Source organism: Bacillus rossius, chromosome 12, assembly GCF_032445375.1.
Source record: "Bacillus rossius redtenbacheri isolate Brsri chromosome 12, Brsri_v3, whole genome shotgun sequence".
NCBI lineage: Eukaryota > Metazoa > Arthropoda > Insecta > Phasmatodea > Bacillidae > Bacillus > Bacillus rossius.
In genome coordinates this window covers 2,926,930-2,947,575 of record NC_086339.1, presented here as the reverse complement: position 1 = coordinate 2,947,575, position 20,646 = coordinate 2,926,930, and the positions used below count along the sequence as shown (strand labels likewise).

Below are 20,646 nucleotides of genomic sequence, written 5' to 3'. Positions count from 1 at the left end.
AACAAACTAATTCCATAATTTAATAAATAATTGTACAACAGTCAGATTTTAACATTCAGTGAGATAAAAAATTTTCTTGACAGCCAAAAGATGCGGTGAAGGACGTACCTAACCTCTTTGGTTGCAAGTTCTGTAGCACTGAGCAAGATGAAGGTGATGGATACAACACAGCTTTACGGGTGCGTACAGTGGTAACAATCAGACTCAAGCTGTCTTTAGACTGCTCTATCCTACCCTCGTCCTCCTGACTCCATGCAACGGCAGAGTAAAGTCTCCGAGGTAACAACGATGCAGTCATGGCCTTCGGAATTCACCGAGAATGACTGCACACAACTAAAATAGCACATTATGAACTGATCACTTGCAGAACCAAAGGTCGTTCTCTGCAATTGTAAAACTCCAACCAGCCAATAAATCGTCTGACGATGCCGAATCACCTCTGGACTGCTGAATGCATGCACAGATTTTCCTCAAGAGGATCTCCGGATCATGTGTGGCATCACATCAACATTAACAACTTGCTCTGAAAATAAAATTTGAGACATACTTTATACAAATATGCTTGTATTTCCAATAAAAATTCATCATAACTACATAATCTACCCAAAAGGATTTATAAAACAGAAATCAGCAAAACACAATTACTTAACATTCTCACATAGGTATGCAAAAAACACACATTCAACAAGATTTCATTACATGAGAAAATATTACTGTTAGTATTAAAAAGAATATGTATGCATGTACATCTCTAGTTAAAAACTAATACTCTGTAAGAGAGATGATATCTTCCAGCCCCGTCCCTTCTCCGTCATCGCTGAATACCGACTGTACAAAACTACAATTTATTTCCAAAATACGTACTGTGCGCATAAAGTTGCTAAATTATAATCATCAACTTGTTCATCCCACTACTCTTGACTCACGTCCAAACCAATTTTTGTTTGGCAGCTGTTACGTCGGAACACTAGGCTTTGCTGAAGCAGTTGGATTCTTTCTGAGCAGGATTTACGGAACTCTCTTCCTAGGACTTAACAAAGCTCATGTAGTAATCTACGAGCGTGTACGTAGCCAAGTACGGGTGGGCTAAATGAATACGAGGTCAGGAAGAGGTTGGTCACAATACACCATGAACCAGGAGCCCGGGACACCGCGGCGGGATGTCGGCGCGTGTCGTGTGCTGCGACTGACAATGCTGACCAAGCGACCACATGTCAGTAACGAAGAAGAGCCAACCGCCCGTGGGTGCCGACAAAAAAACGCCAGATTCTCGGGCGGGTAGTTATCCCTTATCCTGTTTATTAAAAGGTGTTTGGCATTTATCTACCCCACCTTAAACGCAAGCCCAGAGCCTTAATGACGTAGGGTGAAGTGGCATTGACAGCTTTGCCGAGCAATTTAACTTTTTTTTCTTCCTTCAAATTTAACTTTCCTACAGCGGAAATAAATATTAATTTTTCTGAGCAGCATGAAGTATGGTTCACAGTAAGAAAATCTTTACAGAAAGAACAGCATTAGGCACCATAATATACATATTTTTAAACTGGCTACAATGTCCTTTTACACAATTATATTGACACAAATATTTTTTGACTGTAAACATAGTAAATCATTTTTTTAGGCTTTACATGGTGTAAATAAGCATAACTTCACTTGTCGCATAAAAATACACATCATATTGCACCCCAATATGCATCGTAGTCGATATACCTACACTATAATACTACCAAATATTCATGAACACTATAAAGATAAAACAGTTTATAATTTTCAAATTTTCAAGCAGAGTCCGCATGAAGAATATTATAGCTGGGCAGGGCTTGGGATCTATTTCTGACCACTCAACGGTAATACTCCGTCTAGTGTAACCAAGCATGATAACATCTGTAGTCAATGGGTGAAATTTTCCTTCTCCCAGCGTTCACTACGTAAAAAACTTGAGATATTAATTATTACCTGTCATGCCAAAAGTTAATGTGCGCACACAAAAAAATTATCAATATAAAAGGACAGGTAAGGATCCCCATTATTTATGGATTAACAATTTATATCATAATGCTAGTTATCTTGGTATTTTAACATGAAGATTGCAAAAGAAATTCGTAGTTCACACACACCACACAATGTACTCAGCATTCCGTAACATCACTACTACCCGTCACACCAGCCACTGGGAGGTCGTGTCCTACGGCTGTAGCTCGCTCCACAACCACTCGCACAGTCGAGTGCACGATGACTGCTAATGCGGTGAGAATAAACACTACCTGCTATTTTCACTTAGAGGGGGAAAGACTACAGTAAATATTTGTATACCTGGACCGCTAATGTGATGGACTGAATCTTATAGAAAAATTATTTGTGCTTGTATTATATTATTGGTTAGTTAAAAATGTACAAAAAAAATTGAGGTTGTGTTTTTAAAACATTTCCGAAAAAAATTAGTTATATTTTGTGTTTAATCTCACTTTTAGTTGACACAGTATTACTAGTAAATAAATATTATTAAACAAAAATAACAACTCTCTCTCACTCTCTCTGTCTCTTTATGTCTATTTTGCTCTCCATGTCTGTATCTCTGTCTTCCTATACTCTATCTGTCCCTTATATCTCTCTATTTTTTTTCAGGAGAAAGAAAGTGAGATATAGAGACAGAGAGAGAGAGCATTTGAGCAAGGAATTTTTTGACATTTTTCATTCTTTGTAAACAAACAACACTGTAATCAGTCCCAGGTAGGAAAACTCCTCTGAATACTAAGTCAACCTCAGCATGAAAACTAACTCCTGAACTCTAATGCAAGGCAAAGGTAGACTGAAAACGGCAGACAGTCGAGGAGCGCGAGGAGCAGAGCTACAGGCGACCCTCGGCCGGGCGGACACGACCTCCAGGGACGGCTATTTGCTCCTGGAAGCTTGTAAGTACGCGTTATCACAGTCGGCTCTGCACTGCCCCTCCCCTCGCTCACTGCTGCAGCTGGACGTAGTTGGCCGGGAACAGACCGTACTGGCCTCGGCAGAACCCCCGCCACCAGCCCTCATCGATCTGCGGCAACAACCGGGTCCCGCTTCTCAGTCAGTCCTTACTTTTCACACTAGTCAGTCCCGTCTATTACAATATGCAATTTTTTACGGTTTTATTCGTAGTCCAATTTTATTTTTGAAATAGAAGCTTCCGGTGTTATTGATTTTATATTTATACATCCTGTTTTGAAATACTCTTACAAAATAGTGGTGATAATTATATGTCACATTTTTTACGATAAAATATTTGTAAAATATAATATATAAAATATAAAATAAATGAGCAAATTAGCAAGCATTTGCGGTTTAAAAGTGATCCGATAAAAGATTAAACTCAACTACAACAAAAAAACCAAGTCATCTCGTTTCAACTGAAAATTTCCACACAAGTAATACTTACCATTTCAATGTGGGTTATAACATCATCTGGATCAAAAGAGATCTCATCTTCGGCAGCTGCAAAATAAAACAAAATATCACATCTAGGTAAATTATTTTTTTTTTAGAGAAAAGTCACAGTTTGGCCTAAGTATGGTAACTTCTCATAACGACAGCTTCTTTCAATACTGGCAGTTTAGACTATTGAGTTGAAACAGTATCTAGGCAGAGTGAACAGACCACATTGAGAACCAAGTACTGAATTGTAGGATTCTGCAAATCCTGTTTTCCATTTCTTTTCTCCTTTATTCAAACCACATTTCAAATCCAAAATCAAATTAATCACAAATAAAGAATATTTTATGAATAAAATTTATTTAAAAATTGCGAAACCATTCTTTGACACATCACATATGCAAAATATAGTAATATATACACACAATTTTAATGAACTTGTCATGTTTGAACCCTGGTCTCCAAGCTCCATGACATAAGTGCAATTTTTTATTAGATAATATTTACAAAATATCAATAGTCCAAACATAACATCATAATTCAAGATTTCAATCAGTTCTAGAAAAAAAAGATGGCAGAAGAGTCTAGAACCCAAAACCTTTAACCCTGACCCCGGTGACCATTTTGGATTTTTAGAACTTTCTGCCATCATAGACCCGGCCATTTTGTTTTCTATAACTTGTCACCATCCTGAATGTCATGCCCGCCACATTGAAGTTTCGTAACTATCCGGAAAAAAAAAAACTGAAAATATTAAAAAAATTATAAAAAAAACTATTTACTAAAATTTTAATGAATTTCTATACATCCAAAATAGAGTGGTATAAAATGGAAGGAAAAAAAAACTTGCAATATATTTTCTTAAGGTTCTGTCTCACACCTCATGTAAATTTTGTTCATTTTCTGGTAGTTGCACAGCAGTGCTCCACCATTCAAACAAACTAACGAATGCACGTCCTAGAGACACCGGCACTCACCGGCCTGGTAGTCGTACAGTGCCACCGCGGTGTACCCTGCGTCCTCGTCTGCCTCCAACTGCTGCTCCTGCTCCTGCGGTGGCTCCACGGGGGCGGGGCTGGCCGCAGGGGCGGGGCCGCTCGCCCTCCCAGCATGCAGCCTGTCCTCGGTCGCCGGCGGGGAGCAGGCGGGGCTCCGGGCCCGCTCCTGCGTGGCTGCCGGGGGCGGGACGGGGCTAGCAGGCCTCTCCTCGGCTGGGGACTCCTTGCTCGCCTCCACGACCCCGGGCCGCTGGCTCACCGGCCGAGGGGCTTCGTCTTCTGCTGGAGCCGCCTGGCCACCAACACACAACAATGTTCCCAGGCTTTCACGGCCATTGTCTGAAGCAGCTTGGCTTCTGGGTTGTAGCCGCGTCCTCTGCGAATAATTCACAGACGTTTTGGTCGACATCATCAAGGGGCAGTTACCTACTGAGGTAACAATAAGTAACTGCTCTTCTGATGACAGCGACTGCAATGTCTGTGAATTATTCGCCAAGGACGCGGCTACAACCCAGAAGCCAAGCTGCTTCAACCAACCATAACCTGGGAAGTGCTTGTTCCGACGAACGGAAAGACTGAACGTATGTCAAATGTCTTGCAGGCATCCAGGTCGTTAGAGGTGGGGTGTGGGGGTGAAACAGTGACCGAGAACAGTTGGCGGGGAAACGGAAGTACCCCGACAAAGACCCACCAACCTCTCAGGAACATTCGTCACGTTCCCCACCGGCTTTGATACCGTCTGGATTTGAAACTAGGTTGCTTGGCAGAAGGTGAGAGACATGACCGCTCAATCGCTTTTGGCTGGGATTCCGAACTTCAACTATCTCGGCTGAAGATGAGCGGTGAACGGTAGAGCGACCAGGATGTCTACAAAGCTACAAAAATATTAATTATATAAAAAAAAAAATTCTTATTTTTTTTGTAATCACGCACAAATTGAGACTAACGTAGGAAATATATTAATGATTTTTTAGTTTGTGCCTTTGGTAAAAAAAAAGTAATTTTTTTTCTCATCAAAGGGTTTGAGTGTGAAGTGTAATACACACTGCAATTTTAATAACCCATTGAAAATATTAAGCAAGATTAAGTACATTTTAGTGACTGAAGAAGTTTTATTTGATACTTGTAGGGTTGTCAGGTGTATGTAGCGACCTGCGGGGGTACAGGAGCGGCGGAGGCCAGCAGCTGCTCCCGGGCCCGCTCCTTCTCCAGCAGCTCCCGCACACGTCTCTCCTCCCGCGCCCGCGCCTGCTCCTCCTCGCGGCGCTCGCGGTCCTGGCGCCGCACCTTCTCCTCCTCCGCTTTGCGCCGCGCCTCCTCCTCCTCGCGCTGCGCCAGGTTCTCGAACCGCGCCCGCAGGCTGGCCGGCTTGGACGAGCCTGCGCCAGAACCACCCTCTTCCCGCTACTCTCCCTCTCCGCTGCCGCCAGCTACCGGGGGGAAACAACACACTGCTTTTCTTTCATTTCTGTACTGTCGGTTTACGGACGATAATTTCACGTGATAACGTCATAAGAAAACACTGACGAAAAATTGCATACTTTTTTTAATTTTCAAATGTTATTTACAGTTTTTTTTTTAAAATTTTAAATTTCAAATAATTTGTTTGAATTCAATCACGAAATATTAGTTTAAAAAAGCCCCGCCTCAACCTGTTTGATATTATAGAGGATTTTCCTCGCACGGTGGTCGGCCGGTTCTTGCACGCTCGGCTCAGGCGGAACGTGGCAATTTTACGTGCGTGCAGCCGGCGTTCATTGATTTTTATACGTTATCACGTCAAAAAAATGGTGGAGGAATATGCTAGCGCTCATCAATTGCAGGTTTCATCCATAGAATATTACACAAATCAAGAAAATTAATTGGGTGGGGCTTATATTTTCAAGTTATTGCAGCCAGCGTTCATCGATTAATTGGACGTCACGTCAAAAAAATGATTTTAAAGAAACACTTGTAACAACTGGAATGCACCACGCAGCTTACCTATGTCTGGTTTAGGCTTCTCGTAGTTGGTGCCCACTCGCTCGGGCTGCTCGCTGAAGTCGTGGGCAGACTTGTCGATGCGGTCCGTCTGCACCCCGAACTTGCCCCCGAAGCCCTGCCAGCAGGTTGCAGTACGTATCCACTCTGTGTTCAATGATCGTATTTTAAGTTCCAAAAATATTTCGACGCATGACGCACGAGAAAAACTGTATATGAGACGCTTACAGTTTTACGTACTCACAAAACAAATTTTCCAACTGTTGGAGAAATATTCATTACCTAACTGATTTCATAGTTTCTTGAAATGTCCAATACTTTTCTAAGACTGTGCAAAATGTTTTCCTCGTATGGTACTTATGTTTTCCTCCTATGGTACATGTTTTCCTCCTATGGTACCGACGGAGGTGGGAGTCCATACACTGGTAGTGATAACTGTGTTCCTGCTATTGCATGTAGTGCCCACCACTAAAGTCTACGACTGTTGGTGCGCATGTGATAAATTCCAAATAAATAAATAAATAAAAATACATAAATAAAACACTTCAAATATTTTAGAATATTACTTCCTAGTCTACAGACTGATCGAAAAAAAATTATTTTGAAACTGTAGATGATGTGATGATACATCCAACTGAAAATGCATGCAGGACTGAAAGAGAGTTTTCCGTGACTTTGAAAAGCAATCACACCACGTGGCAAGCAAAGATAACATTGAAAGACCCGATACAACCTCCACAAGCTCTGCGCCTCCCACCTCAAGTCCCACAATGCAACTGTGACTACGCACAGGGTGCCAGACAGTCGCGGCAGGCAGCGCGTCAGGAAGTGAATCCACGCAACGTGAGTGCAAGTGCGAGCGCAGTGCAGCTAACTTCCCACCGCAACGCACCAGCACGAATGTTCTAGCCGTCAGACTGGACCGCTTCAACTGGCCAGTCTTCCACGCTTCAAGGCACAGTGGGCTAACTCCTGCAGGGTGTCCACAGTTAGCACTTTCCTACTAGATCTAGTACTTTTATAAGTTTTTTAGTGGTCTAGTACAATTAGGCTCAGATCTAGTACTTTAATATAATAATATTACAGTAACTCCAATATGTTTTATTATTAAGCGTAATTATTTTTAAAATCTATGGAATTTATGTGTGTGTGGTGTGGTATTTAAGTTCAAGCATTACAATGCCATAACTTCCTAAATTGTTAAAACCATAAAAAATTATAATTTAGTAATTTTTTTCTCGCCTAAGTTGGTACGAAATATTTTTTCCTTGTGGTGGACACCCTGAACTCGTGGCCTCGCTTCAGTCCACGACGAGGCCAGTCGAACCCGGCGAGAGGTGAGGGGGAGGTGGCTGACGGCAAGCACGTGGGAGGCGACCACCCCCCGGGGCCGGACAGGCGGCGCTCGGCACACGCTCTCACCTTCTTGTGGTCCACCTGGCTCTCGTGCTTGTGCAGGCTCTCGTGGTGGTCCCAGCCGACGGCGGACTTGTCCTGGCGGTCCGCCTGCACCCCGAACTTGCCCCCGAAGCCCACCGCGTAGTCTGCAACACCACCAGCGCCTCAGACCCTGGTCTGCGGCGTCCCAGCATGCCTCCTCCGGAGCCACCATCACCCCTCGAGCCTCACACGCACCGTCGCGCACACGAGGGAGGGGGTTGGCGCGGACACTCCTTCTCGGAGCTCGCGGGTCGAGCCTTCGTCAGGGGGTGGTCAACTTCCCTTGGGAAATATTGCTTCAATAATCACCGATCAGTCAGGACCCTTACACAGAAACACACACGTGTGTGTATGAAAGAGAGACAAAGAAAGAGATAACCATCGTACAGGTGTCGGCACATGCAAAACTAAGATGGATATCAGCACTGATTTTGCTACAGTAAATCTACCAATTAAATATCAGGGTCACCACCTTACGCACTATAAAACGACTTTGAACCAGTTCAGAGCCGTGTGCTTACCGACGATACCACACTTTGACACAAACACAACCCGTTCTAGGCAGTAAGTAAAGAGTGTACTTGCTCAAATAATCTGTGGACTGGATTAGATTAACACAGTTTTTATTAGCAGAAAATCATTTCCTATTCTTAATTCATAAAAATTTTACTTGAGGATGAAACACCACACAAACAGGTTTGAAGTCACACCGGAAGAATAACACACAGTCACACGAATGAAGGACGAAACAAAAGCTTAAAAGCAAACAAAGAAGCAGAACAATAACGTCACATATCACTTGTCATTTATAATTTTCATCACAAGTTTTGCATCCAGTCAAATGAACAGCTAACTATACCATTTAATGGCATCTACTATTGTACGTATTTTATAAATATGTACCATTTTACATACATGTAAAAATTCCTACCGACAATTTCCTTGTGCAATAGAAGAAAAACTAAAATTTAAAAATAGGATTTTTAAAATGTCATCATCATTATAATTAGGGAAAGAAATGGTCAAAATGAACATCTAAGACAAAAATTAAGAAATAAGTAAAACACGATAAAGGAGTACATTTTTTCTCTATGTACTGTCACATGTTACGGTTAGACAGCTAAAATGTTACTACTGTGCATTTTAGTCATGCTTATTTACTTAAAGAGGTTAGATAAGAATGTTTAGTGGTTTTAAAATTATGTTTGATATTAAAGAAAAAAAATTATTTTACCAAGCAAGCTGTGTACCATGACACTACTGCAGTGGGTTAAAGAGCATCGGTAGTGGTTATTATCGCATGCTTCAAGGCAGCAGGGAAGAATGTTTACTTTGTTAGTTTTGTTTCAGCGAGTGGGTGAGTCTCTACAGTCGAGTGTTACTCTAGAAGTGACGTCGTCGAACTGCCAACACGACGCAGGCGCTACAGGGACCACAGAAGCACGCGAAGGCTGCAGGAACCGCCACCGGGCGTCACGCCGCGTTACCTCTCTGGCTCGCGTGCTTCTCCGGACGCTCCACGTGATCCCACCCGACGGCAGAACTGTCCTGCCTGTCCGTCTGCAGGCCGAACTTGCCCCCGAATCCTAGCGCGTAGTCTGGCAGGGGCACCAACACAAGGTCACACCAGCTGGCACCACTACTTCCTAACAACTAAGGTGGGTGCGTGTGCTTGTGCACGCTCGTCACAAGTTATACTCGCGTGGCATGAGAATAATTAATATAAACCAGATGATAAAAGAACTCCAATTATATTATAAATATGGTTGGTAAAGTATATGTTCAATCAAATTAAAAAATTTAAATAAATACTCAGTATTCAATATTAATATAAAAACTTGTATAAAATTAGTTATTTTAATTTAGTAAAATAATCTAGATGGATTTTAATTAATAAATTTAAAAAAAAGATATGCTGAATGGTTATTCTAATTTACTAATATGTATTAATTATTTATTAAATAAAAAAAAATATAATGAAAATAAATATACACAAGGGAAAATAACCACTTATATAAATACACTTAAAAAAGTTTACAAATATAATTTTTATCACTATTATTTATAATAAATAAATGTTTTTACTATGCTTTTATCAGCCTGACTTGTATACGTATGAATGAATTAACTATGTAATAAAAACTTTCCATTTAATTTTTACTAACTTTTTGATGTTCAAATGTATTGAAATTTTGCATAAATATAAAGACCCTCTGACAGTACAATATTTTGATAACTTTAAGACCTAAGTGTTAAGGGGGAGTTGGGGGGGGGGGGGGGTGGTCAGAGAGTCAAAAATCACTAATTTCCAGCTATGTGTAAAAACAATGCTCTTTGTTTATCCATGAGGTTGGGGCCAGGTGGAAATTTGGAAATTTTCGCTGGGGTCGGCTGTGCCCCTAATTGGGAAGGGAGGAAGGAAGAGGTGTTAAAAATCCAAAATTTCAAAAAATATGAAAAATCAATACTTTTTTTTTTATTTAGAGTGTTTCTGATCCCAAAGGTTGGGTTATGGTGGAAAATGTGCCCATTATCAACAGACGGTTGATTGGGACTGCGACAAGCCAACTCTTGAACGGACCTTGGACGTTGCGAACACCCTCGCCACTCACCCTTCTGCGACTCGTGCTTCTCGAGCTTCTCGACGTGGTCCCAGCCGACGGCCGACTTGTCCTGGCGGTCCGCCTGCACCCCGAACTTGCCCCCGAAGCCCGAGCTGTAGTCCTTCTGCGACACGTGCTTCTGCAGCTTCTCCTTGTACTCCCAGCCCTGCGCACTCTGCACACCCCCCCCCGCGGCGGGTCAGTACCCCTCCAGGCCTCGGCACACACTTACACTTGAGGCGCACTGATACTTCGTCTCTTACTCTTTTTGAAAATGTACGATTTTTAAGTATTTTAAAAGGTGTCTTGTGTAATGTGCCATAAAAAAATACCCTCTTTTAATGCATAATCGTCACACCTATATTTTAGGGCGTCAAAATGTGGATAAAAATACCACCCGCGTAAACGTCGCATGATGTTTTTGGTCCCGCTATTAGATTCCGAGCGCTTGGTGTGGGTATTTTTTCCGTATAAAACGATGTATTTTAAAGTAGAAATCTAATTAATATTTATTCGGACATTACCGCTTGCTTATTTAATTAACAGAAATACGAAGTTGTCTGGTGTGTAAATTTTCCTTTAAAGACTTTTTAAACGTTTTAACTATTTCTTTTTCGTTTATGTCGCCACGGTGTACCGCTTATAAAAAATGAAGCCAGCGCTAGTTGGCTTCATTCATGTTTGGTTATGTTGCTTCCAGTATAGAGCGCGCGCACAATACGTAGTCGAATATCGATATCTCGCAGATTGCATGCAACGCGCGCTCTCTGTCGAGTGCCGAGTTAACTACATCTGATGGCCCGCTCTCTTTCGTGGTAAGTGTGTACTACGATGATAGTAATGCGTGTTCAGGCTCACATTCGGGTCACAAATTTTTTTTTTCTATTTAACATTGTAAAAAGATTTTTGTTGCATTACTTAGGTATTAATTTAAATTGTTTGACGTGCTCCTATATACTTCACATTTTAAATAAACATACTCTCCACGAATGGGTTTTGTTTTTATGAATAACTTTACCAAACAAAAATTTTTTTTATCTCGCATAAACGTCGCACCCCTATTTTTCAAACTTATTTTTAGTATAAAATGTGTGACAATTATGCGATAAAACAGAGTACCTCTTTAAATAATTTTTAAATATTATCAAGAAGATTTTTATCATTACTGTTGTGATATTTTGTCCGAATTATCCTAATAGTTCATGTACAGTGCTGCGAGGGGAAGTTTCCAGGGGCAGCAAGTCTTATTCATGGGGATTTACTGTAATGTGAAATGTATTTAGAACTTTCACAGTCTTAAAAGTGCAGTAAGAACCCAAAATTTTGTTACTGAAATAGTAGTAAAACATTCCCTAGTTTAATCTGAATACTTGCAAAGACATCAGGATATTGGTCGATAAACCGAACACTAAAACCTACACATGGAGTACTAAGAGAGACTTGATCCATGATCTCTCAATCACCCTGACTGCCCTTAATACCAGCAGCAGTGGGGCAAGGGGGCCCACAAAAAAATTACCAATAACTTCAATAACCATTTAAAAAAATAAAATAAACTACTAAAATTCAATACAGAACATACAAATGGTAAATAAGCACAAAATTAAAAAAAAATAAATAAATAAAGGACGTTGGAAAACGCATCTTCGCAGAATGTTAATCCGAGAGTAATCCAGGTCGGAAGCTTTACCTTGTCCACACGATCCGTCTGCACGCCGAACTTTCCCCCGAAGCCGGCGCTGTAGTCTTTCTGCGAAACGTGCTTCTCCACTTTCGCAACGTAGTCGTGGCCCACTGCCGACTCGTCCATTCTGGGAACAGTCATCCACAACTCCTCACAACACGCCTTCATCTGCCCTCAACCTCCCTCTTCTTGTAGGGCCGACAATGCCAAGGGTGTCGCCGGAGGGGGGGGGGAGGAGGAGGGGGGGGGGCGGTTATCCCCCCCCCCCAGAGCCCTAGAGATTCAAAAAAATGTAGCCAAATGCAAAAAAATACATACTTTTCCTACAACTTGCCCCCTCGCTAGGCCATCGGCTGGCCATCGGCTAGCGACGCCCTTGCGCCAATCCACAACAAACTGCTACCCCTGGCACTCCCGCATACACGAATGCTGAGAAGTCATCAGGAATGTTAGCACAGGACATCAACCAAGACGATAGAAAGACATCTGCTGTGGCGTGTGTGCTTATTACGTAGGAACAAGATTCAATAAGATTTTCTGTTTTTTAAAACAGGAGATTTCGGGTTTATTACTTTTTTTATTTTCATACACTGTCTTTATTCATAAAAAAATTAATAGGTAGTGTATTTATTCAACAACTATGTAACTAAAATATTTCTTAATGCTTATTTCACTAAAATAGTCTCATTTTGACCAACACATAATACACTTATATTATAAAATCATTAGTAATAAGTAAGTCTAAAACAAAACTACACAGAAATATAAAAATCAAATAGAATTTTTGTGTGTCTGAAATGGTTATTAATGAAAAAAAAAATTTACTAATAAAGATGCATGATCAAACAACAAAATATTAATTTTTTCCAATCCATTTACTACAAAATACATGATAAATTACATTTAACTGTGCGAGGGTAGAAACTGGTTTCAATGCATTCTGGAGGACATTTTGCAACCACTGATACAATTGTTATGTCAAAAATACTAGATATAAGAGCAACATCGCAAAAAAAAAATAGAACGGCCTTTGAAATTTTTCAAGTAATTTTAAAGTTGCGATTACTTCTTGTTATGACCAGTAAAATGTACAAAACGTATTCCAGGATAGTTTCGCTATCATGAAGTTTCATCCGATTTACCAACTCGCTTGGTACGACCCCCGATGATCACAAAAATGACTATATACGAGTTAATGGAACCAGACGCAGATCCGTCATCTGGACGAAATCAACGAAAAAGTGAGCTCTGTGCATGCGTGAAATTTTGGGCCACAGATAGGACACCAAAATCCGTTCCCTATAAATAAAGGACTGGCATGTCTTAGTAACGCGATTAGGGTACAGATGCAGCATATTCAACACCAAAACCCTTATTTTGGTGTGTTGGAATACCGGCCCTAGAGTGCAGCTGTGGTGGAAGCAACAGCGCTACAGGTTATCATGGCAGGGTGATTCTGTAATGGTTGACAATTGCATTCTGCAGTTTGGAGGAAAAGAATAACATAACATCTTGCCCTGAACCCAGGAAGGGTATTTTCACAACTGAAACATCCCCTGACCAGGTCGGGGATCGCACCCATGACTTCTTGCCCGCCAGGCAGGAGTACCGACTGCTGGACTAAGAGCTCGGGCATATAGTGACTTACCCGTGGTTAAGAATTAAATTAAAAGTTTAGTCGTAAAACTTGTTATAAAGACGCATGTGGGTAAACATCTCCACATGGTTCGAGAGAGAACCTGGGCCACACGACTACCAAAGTGCCGAGGGCAGCACGCGTCCACACGAGCCGTGGCACTCACCTGTCTGCCTGCACGCCAAACTTGCCGCCGTATCCGAACGCTGCCTTCGGCCCTTCTTCCAACTGCTTTTTCTTCAACTGAGCATCCGCTTTAGTGGTCTCCTCCCGCAGGGCATTCATGCTGCGAACCAGAACACAGTACAGGCGCTGTCTCTAGGGCAGTCGCAAACATGGCGGCAACGAGCCGTTCCACTACGTCAATGGCTAACAGGCAACAAATTGCAAAAGTGTTTTTACCTGAACACAAAACAGCAGCGTCTTTCAACATGGTGTAACCCCTCTCTTTGCTAGAGACGCATGAGAAAACCAATACCACAGTGCTGAGAATAGGGCAGACCTTAAAACTCTAAACACCCCCCCCTAAAGTTATCTGGCCAAAACAACCCTCAGAGAAACCCCAGCATTGGCGTCAGCGAGTTTGTGGTTCACTTCTTAAAAAGCTGAAAAGCAAAGGCAAAATTTAAAGGAGAGGGTAACTCCTTGGGTGAATCATTAAGTGACATGAAAGACTCTACATCGGAAAAAAAAAAAAAAAATTGTGATCACCACCCTGAAAAATTATATCTCTGGGCTAACTGAAAACCAAGAATTTTTTTTATTATTTTTTTTTCGTGTTATCAGACTTTTTGCTTATCAAAGGTTGCCACGGTCCATGTTAACTCGGTTAATCAAGACACTGCTGTTTGTAATGAAAGATTGTTTTTAAATGTTAATGTGGACTAGATTCATTAAACTAAAGTGTCTAGTGGTGCGAACTGTCGACGCCGCTGCAAGGCACTCACTCGATGGCGCCGGCCGTCCGGCCGGACCCCTGCACCGTGCAGGAGCCCCAGCGCTGCTCCTGCTCCGTCACGTCGTTCACGAAGTCCGGGTCCGTGTCCCAGTCGTCGCTGCCGTCGTCGCCGTTCGACACGTCGACCTGCGTCCCGGCGGTTGCCTTCCACATGGCGCCTGCGCACGGGACGAGGAACACCACATCGATTACTGCACACTGAATTACTGAGGTGACGTCAGTGACCGTCCTGAGACTCCTGCGAGAGCAATTACCGTTGGCAATCGTCTACTCGAGTAGTCAAGCAGCACTCTGTGTGAGCACCCCACCCACTTCTGCTATCCCTCAGAAAGTCCTCGCCCTGTTCACCACCTTAGTTGCTGGAAATGAGCGGGATAATATATTGGAAAAATATAGCATGCTCTTCGGAAAAATTTTCTATACTCCAACAACACAGATTTACATGATATAATGTAACCTAGGATGATATAAGATAATAGTAAAATATTTCTATGCTGCAGCCCGTATGCGTGTACAGTGTTAAGTATTTAATCCTCTATTAAAATTTTTTTATATTACTTGTAAAATTTTAAGTAACCATTATATTACAGCAGATTTAGTTTTTCTTTACCAGGCTATGTATGCAAATGTTTACTAAATTTGTGTTATTTCTGTGTAAGTGAAGTTTGGTACATTTTGAAACAGTGGAGAAAATTTTTCTGTAAATCACGGGAAAATTTTCTCAAAACACATATTTTGGAAAATTAACATCTCTCTGAATCACTGATCACCATTTCAACCTTCTCAATTAGACTCCTGTGTGGTTCCTTATCCAAGTCAATGAAACATGCATCCACCTGCTCTCCCCGTTTGCCGCTTCCGTCTCTTCCAGCCGCCCACGGCTGTCGAATTCCAGTTTGATTCCCAGCCGGGTCAAACATGGATTCATAGCATGTGGGAAACACGAATGAGCTAGTGGGATCCTCTGGGTATTCCAGTTCCTCCCATCCGTTCATTCCGTTAAGGGGCCCGCCTACCTGGGCACACATACGGTGTGCAGAGCTTCAGGAAAAACAACGCGATTTCAAAACTACTCAAGATATCCGAGTGGGACCAATTTACGAATAGCATTTAAGAGTTCGCTGAGGGCCGAAAAGTACTTTTAATTTCGGATTAAGTTTTTAAACTGTATTTTTAGAAGTGTTAAAATGCCTAAAACGCGTGTTTTCAGAGTAATTTTTAGGCATAAAACAATCAGTACAGATTCTTGAAAGCACTTAAGGGGCTTGCATAACACCTTTATCTTCATTTCTCCGCCATATAATGTTACGTCACCACTCAAATTTCACAGTTATCCTGTGACGACGAGACGAATGCGCGCCAGTTCAGAGACTTGCGCTTAGAGGCTATACCGCGCTGGAAGCACCAGCGAGCGTCGCGCTTATCATCCCGCCTCACTAACACACATACCCCCTGACGAGGCGGGCCCCTTAAGGAGCCTGCCTAGTCAGAAGTGTATGTGTGTCAGTGCGACGTGCGTTGTAGCTTCTAGCGCATTATCACCTCTAAGCACAAGGTGTGCAGTCTTCTCGTCATGCAAAGGATAACTAATATATTTGAGCTGTGACCATCAATATAAAGGTGTAATGCAAGTCCCCTCAGAACTTTCAAATATTTTTACATGTTTCATGCCTACAAATTATTCTCAAAACACACATTTAAGCAATTTTTTCTCTTCTAAAATACAGTTTACGAACGAAATAAGGTAACAAAACTACTCGTCTTTCATTTGCGTATTCTTAAATGATTTTCGTAAACAGATACCAATTTGATATCTTGAGCAGTTTTTAAATTATGCGGTATTTTTTTCTGAAGCTCTGCACACTGTGAGTGTGCCAAGGTACGCAGAGCCCTGAATGCTACATTCTCTTCTCAAAACTTCTCGTAGTATATAATGACCTTGATGTCGACGAACCCAGCAATTTTTGTTTCACAGAAAAATCTCTCCTGAAGCCGTGTTGCCTGTCATTTCACCCACCATGTATCTGCCTCTGTCTCCATTACCTTACCCCATACCCCTGATCCTCTTTACCCTTAGTATTGCAATCCCTTCTATCCCTGGACTCTTATCGTATAACTATTAAGATAACCCTCGTTTCCCTTGACCCCACCCTATAACAGTCTTATCATAAACACATCCTTTAGTTTTCTTCCCCACTTCTCATAATCTTTTACCAGTTCATCTCCCAGCCGCCTGCCTTTATCATGCATCATCCTACACTCAGAACGATTTGTATCTTCCATTGCCACTATTTTCTAAAGTATATACTTACATGTCATGCGTTAAAACTGTTTTTCTAAGCTTATATATTTACATAAGTATGGTATTTAAATTCGCAATACAGAGAAGCCTTTAATGTATTCAAACTAAAACTCTTTTAAAATAAGTTTGGGAAAGAAATACAGAAAGATTTAATATAACTTAAACTACTTTACATAATGTATTTGATAAGATTATCTTTGAAGTCAACAATTAGTAAAAACGCACCTTTCAAAAAATGCTTCGTTGAAATAAAATATTAACACTGCTGATTAATATTAAAATGAGAACAGATTCCGGCACGCCCAAACGTCGTTTACGGGAAGACCATCTTATCAGGTGTTTACCAGTTTACATGGGAAACCAATGACAAGTTGTGACGTTTGGACGAAGAAAGAAACCCCCTGCAGGTAAAATCATAGATGGAAGTCAGACACTGTTGTGAAAGCTCCAGGGGGTCGGGACCACAGTCATATAAATGGGTCTAGCAATTTACCTTGTGGCGGCTTGAGAACTAACGGCGCTAGTTAAAGGTATCCTTTTCATTGCTAAATATAAGTTTCATATAAAAGTAGGTAATTAAAAAAAAGTATTAAACTTCTGGTAAAGTTTAGGTTTTTTAATTTATTTGAAGCTTTGTATGGGCTTGAATAAATAGTAATAACTTGTAATTTTGCCGCAATTATCAGTTCAAATTCTAATCTAACTATGATACTATTTAAGCCATATTTTTTTCTTTTATTGTTAAGTCAGGATCGTGGTATAGTGATAAAATGAATGGGCTGATAATATACGGGCTTGGGTTTGATATCATCTAAGATTTTTTTTTTTTACATTTTCAATTTAAAATTTTTCGCAAAATTAAACTATTAATTACAGAAATTAAATTGGTTTAAGTAGTTAAATTACATAATCAGGTGAGATTCTGAATACAATAAACATTTTCGAAAATTTTGGCAAGTAATTATTTACTCTGCTTTTTATTTTTTATCGGGAGAAACATTACTTTTTTTTTTTTCATTTTCCAATTATATAATACATTTTAACTGTTTGAATGTATTTGGTTATATGTTAAAAATTTATTATTTTTTGTAAAATAGAAAAATTAATTTTTTTATAATAAATAAAAAACAGAGTTGATAGAATTTTCGGACAGTTATAAACATGGTAATTGTTGCAACTTTTTTTGCACGAGCTTTTCCATCCGAAATAAATATTTACAACTGCATAAAACTGAAAAAAAAAACGTACTTTCAAAATTGCAAAAATATCCTTATCGAAAATGTGCTAACTCGGTAGAATCAGGCGTTGTTACTAGAAAGCGCTGTGTTACGTTACTCCCGTTTTTTTCACGACCTTCCTATATTATCCTTACTACAATATTTGATGGTACGGTTGGGAAGTTCGTTTCGTTGGCAATTGTGTTGGAGTTGCGGTGCCGGTAGCTGTCATGACAGTAACGAGAGTGGTTTTGTGATGTTGCGTTTGTCGTTTTCGTTTAATAAAATTTTTGAATTCCTGCAAATAATTTCACTCATGTTTTAAATAATACGTTTGATGTTACGCTTAGGAAAAGACAGTCGCTTCAAATACGTAAATGGTAAGTGGGATATACTATTGATTTCTGTTTTTTTTATGCATTTTTCAAAGAAAATTTTAATGATATTTAATATAGCGTCTTTATGAATTCACCCCTTTTTTATTTTTTTTCTTGCTTTCATGCTAACTATAAGCTTTTTATGACGTAAAACTAGCACTATTTCAGGCGCAACACAATGATCTAAACCAGCCTTTTTAAAAGTTTCAAGCTAATGTGTGTTCAAAACATTTTTATTATTCCGAAAACAGTACTGTAAACTTTTTCTTGGAAGTGGCTTTGATTGATATTAGTACGTGACATCTTCCGAAAATTATTTTTATTTTTAAATTATAGGGCGCATCCTTCGAAACACTATAACTTTGAATATCGTAAGTGAAAAAAAAAATATATATATATTATAATATTTAAAGCATAGTTATTTTATCAATTAATTATGCAGACTATTATGTCTTCTTTTCAATATTATAAAATTTTGAAATGAAATAAAGGGTATTATCAAGTAAGTAATTTTTTTAGATTTAATTTGAAAGGAGCATTAGTTAAAAACTTGACAGTGAGAAAAATTGTTTAGCAATGTTGCAGAGGGGGAAAAAAATCAAGGGGATTCAACCTTGGAATCTTGGGAGGGGCTATTGACTTGTGGGAATTGGGAGGGGTGTGTGTGTGAGTGTGTTTGTAATTGAATGCCTCCCATTTATGTGGGGAATCCAAAAATTTGCATGAAAAAAAATTCCCTTGAAATGCTATTTTAACACATCCGACATCTTTAAAATTCATTATCATGAATTAAGATATGAAGTAGGTAGGTTATTATTTTGTTGTTATCTCTACAATGATACAGTTTTTTTGTTTGGGGGGGCGGGGGGGGGGGGGGAGGGGGCAGAATTGCTACCATCACCCCATCCATAGAACTGCTAACGTAAAAGATTTATTAGAATCTGAGGATATTACATAACGTTATACTGCATACAGTTTTTTTTAAATATATTTTAAATTTGAATTTACAATTGCATTTGGGCTTTCACTCAGTTCAAGGATTCCCCCTGGCCTGGATCACTTTGAGCAGTCCTACTAGCCTCGAAAATATTTTGTTTTTCCTGTATGTGTGTTAACCTTAATGAAACACTATTTGCAATGCTTATTGTGGACTATTGGATTTTTTTTTTTTTTTAACATAGTGGAACATCATTTTTTGATGAACTAAAAAATAAGCTAAAAATGGTTTTGTTATTGACTTTGTCATTTCATAGGGCAGTTAATCGAATAGATGTGATTTTATTTTTATTGTTTTTTATGTTCAGTGCAATTTCTGATGATACCCACAAATAACTTAATTACAGTAGACCTACAATTGATTTTTGATGATGTGATCTGTAGATTTTATACAAGTATTGCATTGGCTTTAGCAGTGACTTTTTCCATGTTTTCTTGTCAGTATTAATTTGGACCACTATTGCAGCATACTTAGCTAGGCCTTTGCAGCATACTTAGCTAGGCCTTTGGTGTGGGAGGGGGAGAGGAGGCAATTCCCTGGGTCCCAGGCTTCAGGGGGCCTCGGTAGAACTACCTAAATTATTATTTTTTGCTTGGGTTTACCTGATATGATGAAAATTTCAACTTTTTTGTAACCTAATATAATTTATATAAAATCTTAAAAGTTGTGTTACATGTGTAGATCATGTTTTTAGTTATGACAGTGACGACCATGGTAAAGCTTAAGGTATTTAGATTTTTTTTTATAACTGCACAGTTTTCAAAATTGTACATTAAATAAAAGGAAGGGGTCTCGACAAACTTTTTGCCCACGGGCCTTTTGTTAATCTCGATGGGCCTGAACTTAGGTACCTTAGGTGCTGTATTAAAAGTTCACAAGGTAAAAGGTTTTGTATAGTCTATCCAAGTCTGTCCCTTGATCCTAATGGCATGATTCTGAATACAATGATCCTGTGGTGCATAATGCTTGCTGTTTTAATTTAGTACATCGAAAGACCATGGATACAACAAAAGTTGTGATGTTACAATGAATAAGGATTGCAT

General features: G+C 40.0%; 3 protein-coding genes across 4 annotated transcripts in view; 1 reads left to right on the top strand and 2 right to left on the bottom strand.

The window, feature by feature from the left end:
- LOC134537381 (uncharacterized) overlaps positions 1–20,646 on the bottom strand; it is an 843,397-nt gene that overhangs the window by 516,206 nt on the left and 306,545 nt on the right. The gene's annotated exons all lie outside the window — the stretch shown is intronic.
- On the bottom strand, positions 548–17,402 carry LOC134537356 (src substrate cortactin). Of its 2 annotated transcripts, XM_063377704.1 has the most exons (12): positions 17,238–17,402; positions 14,700–14,868; positions 13,919–14,038; positions 12,123–12,243; positions 10,442–10,607; positions 9,317–9,427; positions 7,812–7,933; positions 6,393–6,507; positions 5,562–5,788; positions 4,389–4,701; positions 3,419–3,474; positions 548–3,040 (listed from the first exon to the last, which is right to left on the bottom strand). In XM_063377704.1, exons 2-12 carry the CDS (start codon positions 14,861–14,863, stop codon positions 2,960–2,962), a joined length of 1,596 nt encoding a protein of 531 aa, XP_063233774.1. In that variant the 5' UTR covers positions 14,864–14,868; positions 17,238–17,402; the 3' UTR covers positions 548–2,959. The 2 variants fall into 2 exon arrangements, with proteins under 2 accessions (XP_063233774.1, XP_063233775.1); XM_063377705.1 differs by lacking the exon at positions 9,317–9,427.
- Positions 18,412–20,646, top strand: part of LOC134537353 (blood vessel epicardial substance) — a 101,464-nt gene continuing 99,229 nt past the window's right edge. The window contains exon 1 of the mRNA XM_063377695.1: positions 18,412–18,609. The gene's annotated coding sequence lies outside the window, so the exon portion shown is untranslated. The remainder of the gene's footprint in view (positions 18,610–20,646) is intronic.